Here is a 13,944-nt window from a genome sequence, read left to right as displayed (position 1 = left end):
TTTCTTCTCTCCCTGCCTTAGTTTGTTTGTGAGACAGGGTCTTTTGTAGCTTAGGCTGGTCTCAAACTCTATATCTGGGGAGAACCTTGATCTCCTGGTGTCCTGCCTTCTCTCTCTCTCTCTCTCTCTCTCTCTCTCTCTCTCTCTCACACACACACACACACACACACACACACACACACACACATATACACACACACACACACCCTGTGCTGGGATTACAGATGTGTACCACCACTCCTGGTTTTATTTAGTACTGTTGATCCAACCCAGAGCTTCAAGACTTCATAGACTGACTGAGCATCCGCAGTAAATTCTTACAAATACCGTAACTAATACCTTTAATAGATGGGGTCAAAGGTTAGGAATTCAGCAGCATGTTAGATTTTTCTCTTCTCTAGTCTTTCTACCCGACGACTTACACAAACTCGCTGTTTTTCTATCTCTGGCAGTTTGAATCCATTCTCATAGCCAATTAGTTTTCTGAAGTACATTCTGAAGCTACATTCTTCCTCCCCTGCTTCTCCTCCTCCTCTGTCCCTCCTTCCCTTCTGCTCTTACACAACTCAGTGTCTGTGGTCATTAGACCTGCTGACTGAGTCTGACCCAGACTGCTCCAGGCGAGCCCTGTTGCCACTCCCAGTGAGCGTGTCCCTCACACAGCAGCACTTTCGTGTCCTTTTGCTTTCCAGCTAGTGGCTTACCTTTGCGCCACTTGTTCCTCGGGAACATAAGCTGCATGAAGGCAGCCATCTTTTTTGTGGCTTTTATTCATTAGTATCTCCTCCACAGTGACTGGCAATGAATTAAATAAGAAGGGAGGGAGGGAAGGAAGAGACAAGTGTATGTTAGTCGATTGGTCATTAGTGAGGTTGGGTAATGTTGGAAATATCCCCAGAAATGGCGCGTGAGAACCATCAAAAAGTGTTTCAAGGTCACCGAGAGAGCATACCCCATCCCCTCTCATTTTTAAAACTGGCTCCTGCTGGCCACATTTCCCAAGTTCAGCCCCTGAGTACCACATTAAGTATGTCTGTTTTTATTGCCAGGAGAGACCTTTACCATGGAAATGGATGAGGAAGACAGAAAGTTCCCGGCCACTATTGTCTTAGACTGATGTTTGCCGAACACTGTTGGCAGCTAGACATATCCACTACCTTTTCACCAGAACACAAACACACACTGCATGCTACTACAGATATTTTCTACTCTTTTTATGACCCGTTATGTTGGTTTCGTGCCCTGTTAAGGCAATAGCATCATACAGTTTGAAAGAATAAAGTTGACAGCTTGGTGCTCTGACGCTGGGGAAGTGGCCCAGCAGGTAAGAGCATAGGACCCGAGGTCAAATCCCCGGCGCACACACATGAGACAGGCTTGTGCCTGTCCCCACCGGTAAGCCTGGCTCTGGTAGAGTGGAGAAAGGAGGGTCCCTGGAGCTTGCAGACCGACTGGCAGCCATGACACTCTGGTGTAGGGTAAGGCAGGGTGATAGAGCTGGCGTCCTCGTCCCTTCCTGTCCTTTCCACACAGTGCAGACAGCTCTCTGTACATGCACAGGCATGTGCGCACGCACGCACACACACATTTTGCCTTAGGAATTCTCCATCTAGCAAAGGAATTTGACTTTGCTAAGTATAACTGCTAAGCACATTACACAGGGCTGTGGGCTATGGGTTTACAGGGCAGCGGTCCGCAGAGTGATAATGAAGCTACAGGAAGGCCCCTTCATCCAGACCTCTCCACAAGTCCTTAGGGAGAACAGACCTTTTCCTGGTAAATTTCATTTAATCCCCACCCCCCCCAAAACCTTTTTTTTCCCCCTCTTGTACGTTGATTTTTGTTTTTTATTATCAATGGAGTTGTTGGTGGCTCCTCTGGTAGCTTTTAATTAAGAAGATATAAAAACCTGATTTTACTTTTACTGTCTTGGCACTGATTTTCCCACTCTTGTTTGTACATTGGTTTTTCTCTGCGGAAAATGATGTATGTGTGTGTGAGTGCGTATGCAATCACATTATACACATACATACATGTGTGTATATATAGTGAAAATGCACCCTTAAGTGAAGGGCTTTATTGTTTTGAATTCCTTAACATTTAATGGTGCATGACCTTCACAGTTATTTCCATTATAAAGGTTTGCATTCTTGCTTTTAGAGGAGATGCAGAGATTTTCCATAAATGCTCTGACCCTCAGAGTTATTACACAACTATAATCAAATGACACCCCTTCTGCAAGAGGCATTCAGTACAATTTTTTTAACCCTCGAAACTTGAGCCCTGTAGTTCCTGTGCATTTCCATTTCAGAAGTTTTTAGCTAAACCGTATGAATCGCCACATGAAACCAAAGAGGAGGCTCTACACTGGGTGTTTCCAGCCTCTTCCCCTGCCCCAAACCCTAGGATCTCTCTGCCTAGTGCTTTCCCCAACACCATCAGAGGCTTTAATGGGGTCCCCATGGGCGCATACACAAGAAACATTACATTTCACTTTTCTTGTTTGGAATCCCTGCGATTTTCAGTGTAAGAAGCACTAAAAAATGCAGTGAGAAAAACAAAAATCCCCCAGACAAAAAGAACCAGCAATCCCAGGCCTCTGTGGGGTCAGGGCAGGATCTGTTTCTTTGGATGCAGAGCCTGAGATTGTTAATGAGCTAGTGCTCATTAACACAGATCTACACGTACTGACTAAATTCAGGAAGGTAGGTTCAATGATCGTGATACCAAGACCTAGGCAACAGGAAAATTTTAGAAGCTGAATGGTTGTCAGTGGAGTTGGCTTCTCAAGTAGAGAAGTTACAGTGGCCAGAGCCGGTGTGTAGGGTACGCAGGAGCAGATAGAGTAACTGGTGAAGGGTTATACTAAAATACCAAAACTATTTTACCAACATATTGTTCAGCCAAGATGTCACAACATGGAGCGGTGGCTATTTTAAACCCTTCAGTGTGCCAGAACCCTTCCATGCGTTTCAGATCACACCATCCCTGGGCAGTTTGCCTGTCTCTCACCAGTGAGGGGGCCATGACTTTCTCAGGCACCCTGACTTGTCTGTAGCTAAATAAGAATAGTTATGAGGCTCTAGATCACCCATTTTTGTTCTGCACCGATCTGGGCTTCATTCTATCTAATCTATAAATAACATTACAGCATCATAAACTAGATACCTGAGTTGAGATTGGGAGGAGCACATTTTTGGTTTATAGTTGCTTATCCAAGAAGGCTGGTTGGGCCCTGATTGCATTGTTGGGGGTATTTCCAGGTGAAACATTAAACCTGCCCTGCCTTGAAAGCCATCTTGGTGAAAACAAAGGCCCCTAGGCACCTGCTGCTGGGGCCACCTCCTAGCAGAAGTGTTTCTATTGCATATTAGCTTTGGCCTTCCCTGTAGCTTAGGACATACTAGGCACTGGTCCCTGTCTCAGGGCTCAACTGGAAGCTTTTGATGAAGGAGGTCAGGCCAGCTTTCCCACCTGCAGCTTGGCAGGTGCTTTGGTGGCTTCTTGTACTTTAATTTGGTAAGTCATTGTCTTCCCAGTTCTGCCCACACCTGCCCTCTGCTTACCTTTTGGCTTTCTTTAAAGTACACCATGCAGTGTATTCCATAGGAAAAGATAGAGGATCCAGAGCCTGCCTGCCTTGGAAAGTCTGGTCTAACCCTGCAAACTATGCCAGACTTAGAAACATGTATGTGGAAGGCTCTGCAAGTTGATGATTTTGAGGTCATTGACTGCCCAGATGACTAATTTGCATGTCTTCAGCATAGATGCCCTGGCACGGTTTGGGTATGGCCTTTGGCCATGGCTTTGTAGGACTCCCCTGTCCTCAGTACACTGGAAACTGTTCATTCCAGGTGTCCTGCTGCTATGGAAGCTTGAGAATTAGCTTAACTTGGGCTATGAGTGCACATGGCTTGTAAGAAAACTATTTGGTGACGTGATAACTGGGATACAGACTAGAAAAATTCTTCAGAGAATTTTTGGAATGGCCTAGCTTTAGTGGTCCTTCCATGCAATCTCCTTGTAATTTTCCTCCCTGTGTTAGTTTAAATGTTTCCTTGTTTGCTTTTCTAAATGTTGGAAGACACCATCAGGCTTTGTAGAGGAAAGTGGGAAACTACCGAAGAAGCTTGGGTAGGGTGGGGCTAGGTCATTTAGCTTCTTTTCTTTCCAAATCTGTAAATATTTACCAGTGACCTTATCAAATGGTTTGGGTACACTGACCCAGTTGAAAGCAGGGCAGAGAGAGAGAGAGAGCAGCTGTTCCCCACCCCCACCCACTGTTAAAGCTGATCTCAGACCAATTGCCTCCAGCCAGCCCACAAGTGGCCTTCAGGGAAAACTGCCCCTCCCCCCAGGGAACAGTTTTAACCAATTTACACTTTAAAAGTGTGAGCTCTTCTAAAGATTCCTAGAGACCAGAGCAGATTTCGTGAACTGAAGGACTACCCCCTCCATAAAAATAAAAAAATACACTGAATTCTGGCTTGGGTTTGCTCTTGTTGCCAGGTCTTTTGTTTCTGAGAGGAAGGTAATTATAAATTCCATTCCAAGCATAAATGTTCTTTTGTGAGCAAGATGGGTCACCAAAAACAATGAGCGGATTACACTTCCATTTTTGTAAGATCTTGCCAGGATAATGTGGTTGAAAACCGCTGGGGTTTTAGAGCAGAGATGGAACTCCAGGTTGTCTCAGCACCCGTGAACGTCAGCCAAGCTATAGATTTTGGAAGAGACCAAATAATCCTCCAGAGTCATACTGAGAAATAAGGGATTCTGGAGTTGTATAGTTCAGGTATGGATATCATATCATTGCATCAGTATAATCTGGTAACAGCGTGTTCATCTGACCTGACCTACTCAGTGCAGAGAAGAGCAACAGGCGCTTCACAGTGTTCTGTTGTCAGAGGACAGTGTCTAAGTCTGAGCAGTCATTAGCAAACGAACAGGGAACTTTCGAGAAGCACCACAATAATTGCCATGTATTTGCCTACTCCATAATTGTCCTGTATTAATCCATTTTCACTTTAATTTTTCTTTGCAGAGTATTGGGAAAGGGTCATTGTGGTGCATAGACCCAGAGTATAGACAAAATCTAATTCAGGCTTTGAAAAAGACACCTTACCACGCACCACCTACTCCTCAGGCTTATCAAAGGTAAGTAACTCGGACTATCGGATTTGTTTCTCTTTTAAAGTCTTCCAGAATTTTGTTATTTTAGCCGAGACAGCTTCTTAAACTAATTTAGTAGGCCGCATGAATGTTTTAAAAATAACTACAGACAAATGAGAAAAAGAATTAAGTATGATGAGGGGCACATATTGGCGATGCATTTTCTGGGAAGCTTACCTCTTCTGCTGCTCCGAGCGAGTGTGGCTCCAGATGGGTCCCTGGTAGGTAAAGTGGCGTCTTCCTGGGTAGGACCATTTACAGAGGGAAGTGGACAGTCTTCATAGGTCACACTTCCTTGGGGTAAGATCGCTGAGGCAGGCAGGTGATTCCACTGTCTTGTAGCCTGGCTATAGAGATGTTGAAAGAAGGCAGGCTCGGCTGTTGTCATCTGGTTTCCATGTCAACAGGCTCCTGAGTGATGGGTTTGTTGTGGTTACTAAGTGTTTGCCTTGAGAACAGTGGCCACTTTCCCTCCACATGTCTGTCATGAGCTTGTGGGAATGAGTGCGTTTTTTACAAATGTACGATGGGAGAAGTGTTGGGTAGATGGTCATGGTTTGAAGAAGCATGTTAGTGGGAGATTAGAAGAGAGGCTGTACAGAACAAAGAATCGCATTTCACACGGTGGACGGAGTCTTAGCTATTCACGGGGCTTGTCATCAAGCCCACCAAAAAAGTTTTTTGAAAATTGCTTTGTCTATTTACGCATATGGCTGCTTGCCTGCATTTATTGCCTGGGTAGCATTTGCATGCTTGCTGTCTGTGGAGGCCAGAAGAGGGCATTGCTTCCTCTGGAACTGGAATTACAGATGGTTTGAGCCACTGTGTCAGTGCTAGGAATTGAACCTGGGTCCTCTGGGTCAGCCAGTGCTCTTAATCACTGAGCCATCTTTCCAGGTCCCTACCAAGAAACTCAAAAGACACGTAGCAGCATTTCTTTTGTTAACTACCCAGTTAAGAGAAACTGCTAGTGGAGTAGACATTTATGTTAATTTGGAATGGCCTGGTGTCAGAAGGCTGGGGAATTTTACAGTCCACTTGCAGATTTTTCTGTGCTGATGTTTGTTCTGCAGGAGGGCACACAGAGCGAGCCTTCCAACGTGGCATTAATGAAGTTCTTGTGCGTTCCATCACAGGCCCTAGACAATCAGTCTTCCAGCAAGAGACGGGCGAAGCAGCTGGGCTCTATGAGAAGACTGCTGTATGTCTGCCTTTGCTAGGCGATTAGCGTGATGGTAGCCATAGTAACTGGAGTGTCTCCATAGTAACGCATAGCCGAGACAGGTGCACTTGCATCACAAGGCTGTTTGTTGCCTGGCAAAAGGACAGACCATTAGTACTTAGACATAAGCTGTTGCCTTAGAAACAAATAACCCTACATAGCAACTACAGTTGGTTCGCAAGGGTATTTTTGGGGGGTTGGGGAGGAAGCAAGGTTGTAGCTGCTTTTGTCTGTGTTCATAAAAATCAGTGGGAGCATACTTTATTTGAAATGACAACTCGAGGTCATATAGCTGTAGGAGGAAGAGATGAGATTTTCCAGAGCAGCCTAGCCTACATTGTAGCAATGTCCAGAAGGACAGAGCCATATGCTTGGCTCTCTCCTTGTGAGTGTAGCCACTCCTAATATAGAAACTAGGGTTGGGATAGAGAGCTGCTCCTCTATGGGATTGGTGGGGAGCCTGGCACTAATTATTTGAATATTTTCGATACTGAGTTCCTAAGCCCGCTCCCCCCCAATCCCCTTTAGTTTCTCCCCTAAAACTATGTCACACCCATTTGCTTCTAGCAAGTTAAAAATGTGTTACTGAGTCCTGTCATTGGTTCATTTAGGCCAGTGTCTTGTTGCCAAATGTGACCCCAAGGGAAACACTGCAATTATTTAATAATCTGAAGGATTATAATAGAGCTCTAGGGTTAGTAGAACGTACTCAGACCAGAGGTATTGTGAGCTGGCTGTAGCTAATGACTTCTGAGTCTTAATACGGGCATACACATTCGGATGAACCAGAGCTTTTCTAGGAAAAATGATTTCCAGATGATCACTTCAGATCCAGGGTTGTCCCTTGCAGTTAAATGGTCACGTAGATAGCACGCCCATCGAGGTCACTGGGTGTAGAGTGACACTGGGTGTAGTGTAGGGAAGATTCCAGCCTCAGTCTTCATGGTTTGAACCCGGAGAGCACCGTGCTCTCTCCATTCCTTTGAAAGGGTTTGCTTGAGGGGCCTATGGTGTGAGAAGACACACAGAGGCAGCTCCATGCGGGATAACTGGTAAGGGATTTCTGTGTCCCAGGTCACTTGTTGATGGAATTCTGGGAAACTGGAAGTGGAACAGCCAGTGATAAACAGATACCAAAATGCTGAGTTCACCTGACTGGCCAGGTCTATTGTGACTCTTGTGGAGTCATTGTGAAGGGCACCTGGGTAGTGTTTGGCTTCCATGGAGCTGGTACTTGGCATGTGAAAGAAGACAGTGATTATACAAGGGCAGCCATTGCTGTCCCTTGCAGGTGTGCTTGGCAGCGGCACTGGCCTAAGCTGCAGGTGGCTGGAAGCTCTGTGAGAAAATGGAGGAGTCTGAAAACACTGCCCCAAACCTTGTTCACATCCAAACGCAATGCTAAACATTGCATTATGTTGACTTGCACCTGTTTTCCAAGAGTTTGTTAAGAACGTTCCTCTACACCTGCTTTCTTTTTCTTTATGCTAAATACTGTTTTTAACTCAAATTCGAAGAGCTAGGTAGGTGAGTGAGCCTTTGTATTAATTTACAGAGGCCACCCTGACAAAGCGCCACAGCTGGGTGAGTCAGACAGCATCAGGAATTGCCTCTTATCCCATCTGCCAGGAGCCCAAGGTATTAGCAGGGCTGATTTTTTTTTTTTTTTCTGGAGCTGTGGGAAAGGATCTAGCCCAGGCTCCCCCTGGTTCTGGTGGTTTACTGGCTGTCTGTGGTATTCCTTGGCTTATATTTCACAGGACTAAATCCATCCTTCTCAGGAGGACACTAAGCCTTCCTGATTAAAACCCCTCCTTATTCCAACATGACTAACTTCTCCAATGACACAAATTTGCAATACAGTCACATTGTGAGATTCTAGGGACCTAGGACTTGTAGGTAAAGTTTTAGGAAGTTATAATTTAACCCTTAGCATTCTAGAGAAGCCCAAAGTACAGGTGTGTTGAAATTTCAAAATGGTAGGGGAGTTTCAGGACACTGGAACCATCCTGAAACTGCCCCCACGAGCTAAGTGATGTTGTTGCATTATAAACAACATATAAAACAAGTATCTGTGAGCTGGAAAAGATAGAAACAAATGAAGCCCATTTTCTATACAGAAGAATCCTGTGTAAGTGATGGGAATAGTTCTTGCCCAAGGACTTCTTGTAAAGAATAGACTGTTGAGGGGTCCTAAAGGATTGTCTTGTCAGGGTTTCTGTTGAAGAAGGGTCTTAAACAATTGTCTTAGCCAGGGTCTCCATTGCTGCAAGGAAAGACTGACCAAAAAGTAAGTGGGGAGAAAATGGTTTATTCCAGCTTACATTTCCAGATCATAGTCCATCATTGAAGGAAGTCAGGACAGGAACACAAAGAGGGTAGGAACCTAGAGGCAGGAACTGATACAGAGGACATGGAGGGGTGCTGCTTACTGGCTTGCTCATCAAGGCTTGCTCAGTCTGCTTTCTTATAAAACCCAGGACCACCAGCCCAGGGATGGCTCCACCCACAATGGGCTGGGCCCTCCCCCACTAATTACTAATTAAGAAAATGACTTACAGCTGGATCTCATGGAGTCATTTCCTTAATTGAAGGTCCTTTCTGTCTGATGTCTTTGAGTGTCCACTTGACACACAAAACCAGCCAGTACAAGGATGTTTATAGTGAGTAAACTATAAGAATGCTACTTGTCAATGCTCCTCATCTGGGGCTGGAGAGATGGCTCAGCCAGTGGTTAAGAGCACTAGCCCTTCCAGAGGACTCGGGTTCAATTCCCAGCATCCACATGGCAGCTCCAAAGCTGAAAACACACATTGCACAGATACACCTGCAGGCAAGACCCATACACATAAAATAAAAATAAATAATTGTTAATCTCCTCTTTTGTCACGAGAGGGCAATTACAGGCATGCCTACCTAATATGACTCTACGTTGTGTAGTCAGTCTCCTTCCTCTGCGGCAGTACCTCAGGTAAATGATAAATAAGAGATGATTTGGGCCCACAGTTTCCATTTATAGCCCTCTAGCCAGTACTTCAGGAAAGTGGCAGCCAGTACCTACGCTGTAGCAGGAGGACATGTGAGGGGGCTGCTCACTCATGGCAGTGGTCAGCAGAGCAGGGAAGGAAAGAGACTGGAGTTCCGATATTCCCTTCAAGATCACTCCTCCCCATTTCCTAACTTCCTTTTAGTAGGCCCCGCCATCATTATCTCCTAGCCACCAGCTAACGACCAGCATGTGGGTCTTTGTGGTAGAGGGGCCATGTAAGTTCCAAGCCAAACCAAGCAGGTCTTCCTGCTGAAACCCCATAAGCTTGTTTTAACCGTGGCTTTGTCCTCCATGAGGATGTCTCCAAAACACTGAGCTGGCACTCCCCACAGCTGCTTAGGTCATCAGAAGCAAGGAATGTCTGAAAAACTTGTGCAGACTAGAGGAGGCTGGGGAGACGTGGTGACTACAGAGGAAACATGATCCTGGAACAGAAAGGGAATGTTAGCCAGAAAAAAGTGCACATCAATAACTTGTGCGTTCAGCTGAAAGTGCTCGTGTTGACTTCTTACTTGTGACAGATGTGCCATAGTAATGTAGGATGCATGATGGGAAACCTGAACTGGGGACATGGAAACTCCCCAAGTTGTAGCAGAGCAGAAAACGAGCTCACCAAACCCAGAGCCTCTGAAGTGCTGACCACCTGGGCCTCTTCCTTCCTTCTACCCTTTGTAGGATCTGCGGAGCCACAACAAGGGTGCCACGGTCATTTAGCAAGCACAGTTCTTGGCCCTTCTCATTGTGAAGTGGTGCTCAGCTGTGCTTTGTAGAGTCCCCACGGCTGACTTCAGGGACTGAGGCCAAATCCGCTTGCATAAGGACTCCACACCTTTGCCAAGGTCGGGTGCAAGCTTGGGCTGCAGAAGGGGGGGGGGGGCTGTTATTTTTGGATGTCTACCCTTTTCTTTTGGAAAGCACGGTAGGCTGATTTGATAGTTAGTGTGTTTCCTGTGTTCACCCTTCCTCGATGTGGCCTTTCCCATGACAGGACAGGCATGCTTTCCCTGGATGCAGCCAGAGTGCCTTCTGATGGTATTCTGTTCTGTGTTACTGTCAACTTTAATTACATCTGTCTGTTTTCTGACTATGTGTGCATTTATTCATGGGGTCAGAGCACAACTCGTGAGAGTTTTTTCTTCTACCAACCACCCGGTTCCCAGGAATTGAAGTTGTATCCTCAGGCATGGTGACAGGTACCTTGCTTTATCTGCTCAGCCATCTTGCCAGCTTCCCAGGGTTTTTGTTTGTTTGTTTTTTTTTCTTTCTCTATGTCTGATGGTTAAGTTAAAAGATAGCTCCCTAGTGGGTGAACTAGGCTTTTATCATTTGGGGACCTTATGGGGTGACATTTAAATGTTGAAATACTAAACTGATTTTCCAGAAAAGGTTGACAATGTCACCAGTGTTTGTGACATCAGATTGTTGTAGAAAGTCTTGTGTGTGGCTCTGCTCTAGTGTTTTTATTGGTAGAGGCGTTAGGCCACAGTCAGTCAGCAGGAACACACTGTGATCTTCCTTCAGCACAGCCGAGGGACAGGCTGTGGGTTGCACCAGGCAGGGTGGTTTGTGCAGCTTCCTGCGTGATCGGTTTTTCCCGAATGGAAGGAAGCAGTTGTTTGCAAGCTCGGCTTAGTAAGCGTGGTGGGTTTTCTGCTGGATCCATAGGAACCTCCTCATTTCAGCGGCTTGGTTGCTGCGGCAGACGGTGTATGGGTGCAAAGTGGTCAGAGACCCAGATCGAGGGCATCCTTGTTCCCCATCGTGGTTCTTGTGACTTCTTTAAAAATGATTATTCTCAGAATAATGGACCGCATCTCCTTATAATTTGTTTCAATTGGTGTTTAGAAACACTTCAAGATATTTTTACTCTCCCCTTTTCAGGATGTGATAATGTTCTCCTTGTTCTTTCAGTCTTTCTCTGTGTCTCCCTCTCCCCTCTGTCTCTGTCTGTAGCAGTTTAATAGTTTGTGCCCCTTCCAAGCATTTGGTGTTTCTGATAGTAAGGTTCTCTGTGAAATGGTTGACTTTTAATGTTCAGTTCAACAGTTTCAGTGGCTCCTTCCTGCTACTGTATTCTCCTGCTTTATCTTTATAGTCTTTAAACAGAGTGGCCCAGTAATCTGTGGCCACTGTGTAGTCACCTGAAGGGCCCAGCCATCTGTTTGTTTTGACCATGTCCTCAGAGAGCCCATCAGGTAAATAGCGTTGGCAGACAGGGTAAGACATCAGACTGGTCCTGGCCCCTTGGGAAAAGCCCTGTGAGGAGGAAGAAAACTCTTGGGGTGCTTGGGAAACTTACTCTTTTAGACAATTAAGAGATCAATAAATCCTGAAAATGTTAAGCTTGTTAACATAACAGTGTTAATTCCTCCACAGGAAATGCTGAATTTATACACAGCAAAAATTGCTTGGGTAGGATGATACACACACCACACACACACACACACACACACACACACACACACACACACACACCTTTCCTTCATTGTAATTTTGTAAATACTATGTGGTAGGAGAATTACGAAGCCAGTTTTAGCTTGCACTGAGGGCCTTCAATCGTTAGATCTTCCTGCGCTTTACTGTTTCCTTTGGGCCTGAAGACCAGAAGACGCAGGTTAGCGCCATTGCGTGTGCTTCACGGTAAGCGACACAGCCGATGGAGAGAGATCATACATGTCTTTGGATGTCCTTTGTTGTCAGTATACACATGTTCTTACACACTTTATTTTCAGAGGGCGATGTATTATATATTTGGAAAGTTGTGTTTGGGTCGGTGCTTTTTCCGTACAGTCATTTTTAAAGGAATATTAAAAGATTGCAATTGATACAAAGCCCCATTGTACTAAATTGCTAGGTGAGTGTGCTACTGTTGTACAACAGATACAGGGGTTCTCCACGCTAGCATTTCTACATGTGCGTCTCATCTTGTCAGGAAAATTGGAGTGGGTGGGTAATGGAAAACATCTCCAATGTAGAAATACTCTTATTTGTAAGACTTATGCTGCCCAGTATGAGCTTTAAAATCCATTAGTTGACTATAATTTTATTTTCATATCAAATCCCATTATCTATTGACTTCCATTATGTTCTGTCAGTTGGTCTCATGGAATAGTTTTGACCTCAGCATCTTGCCTTGGGTGTGCTGTGCATTGTACATCTAATTCTTATTCAGTGCTGCAGGATTTTATTTGCCTGGAAACCAGCCCGTGTTATCTTGGAGCGGTTAGATTCTAGGTGCATCTCATGAATACTGGGCCCATTCACCGCATCTCATTCTGAGTTCATGTCTCTTTTACTCAGGTACTGAATAAAATTCCTGGCCCAGAGAGCCAAGCTAGTTGGAAGGATTTGTCATCTTCTGTGGTCTTGGGGTACCTGCATGCCTGCTTCATGTTTAGAGCAGAAGTGTTAGGAGTTTGTTGCCCTAACTCCTGAGCCAGGGAAAACAAAGAAGTGGTGTGCTTTTGATGCCTCCGGAGAAGAAAGCTGAGGTGTAGATGGAGCCCAGAGGGGGGCTGGAGGCTTTTCATATTTGCTTAGCATCTGTTTGCTTCTCCAGGCAGCCCAGCTGAGGGCCGGTAGCTCCCTCACACCTGAGGCTTGGCTGACTGGAAAGGCACACTTCCAAGAAGGGGAAGAAATGGATCTGTTCCAGAAATAGGAAGCCACCCCAGAAAGGGAAATTGCAGGAAAACAAGTGACAGACAACAGGGAGACTGCATTTTCCTTGTCAACCCCAAAGCACCGCCACACCGGAGTCTCCACTTTCTTCACATTTAAAGAGGATGCAGGCACTGTCCGTGAAATGGTTCAGCTGGTCTGACCCAAAGCCACTCACCAGCACCCACAGAAAGATGGAAGGAGGGACCGATTCTGAAAGTTGCCCCCTAACCTAAGCACTGTAGTACACACAACTACACACACAACACACACAACTACATGTACAACAGTGGAAAGGAAATGTACAATATGGAGTGGGAGAGATGACTCCGTGGGTGAAGTGCTTTCTGTTCAAGTGTGAGGGGCATGAATTCGGTTCCTCCTGGAACCTGTGTGAAAGGAAGTGTGCAGTGTCACACTTAGCACTAGGCAGGAGGAGGAGACTAGAGCATCCCTGGGTCTCAGAGGCCCTGTCAAAACACAGGAGCTCCAAACCAGCAAGAGACCCTGTCTCAAAAATTAAAAGAAGGATGAATGATGTCAATTTTCCCACCACCATTCCTATGTGTCAGACACACACACAAGCACACACACACATGCTCAGTTTAATAGATGGGACAGTGGACCGTGGTTCCTAAGAGATTGGAGGCAGTCAGGAGAAGGATTTGTTTCCTGTGGGTTGGTGGTGGACAGAAAGACTGAGGTGACCCCGGTAGATGCTGACAGAGTCAGATAGCTGCCTGGGTCATCCCAAGGGGACTCTCTATCTCTGCAGAACTCAAGCTTCCCTTTCCTGACTAAGATCTCAAATCTGTTGGCCTGCCAGTGGGTAGAGTGTACT

At 45.6% G+C, this 13,944-nt stretch overlaps 1 protein-coding gene across 2 annotated transcripts in view; it reads left to right on the top strand.

Annotated features, from left to right (window-relative positions):
- FOXN3 (forkhead box N3) overlaps positions 1–13,944 on the top strand; it is a 355,335-nt gene that overhangs the window by 207,407 nt on the left and 133,984 nt on the right. For both annotated transcript variants that reach the window (XM_080917520.1, XM_080917519.1), the window contains exon 4: positions 5,045–5,157. In XM_080917520.1, the coding sequence (XP_080773646.1) occupies positions 5,045–5,157 (113 nt within the window). The remainder of the gene's footprint in view (positions 1–5,044; positions 5,158–13,944) is intronic.

This window comes from Micromys minutus (genome assembly GCF_963924665.1).
Source record: "Micromys minutus genome assembly, chromosome: 1".
NCBI classification, from domain to species: domain Eukaryota; kingdom Metazoa; phylum Chordata; class Mammalia; order Rodentia; family Muridae; genus Micromys; species Micromys minutus.
The sequence above is the reverse complement of the archived record's forward strand: the minus strand, read 5'-3'. Positions and strand labels throughout refer to the sequence as shown.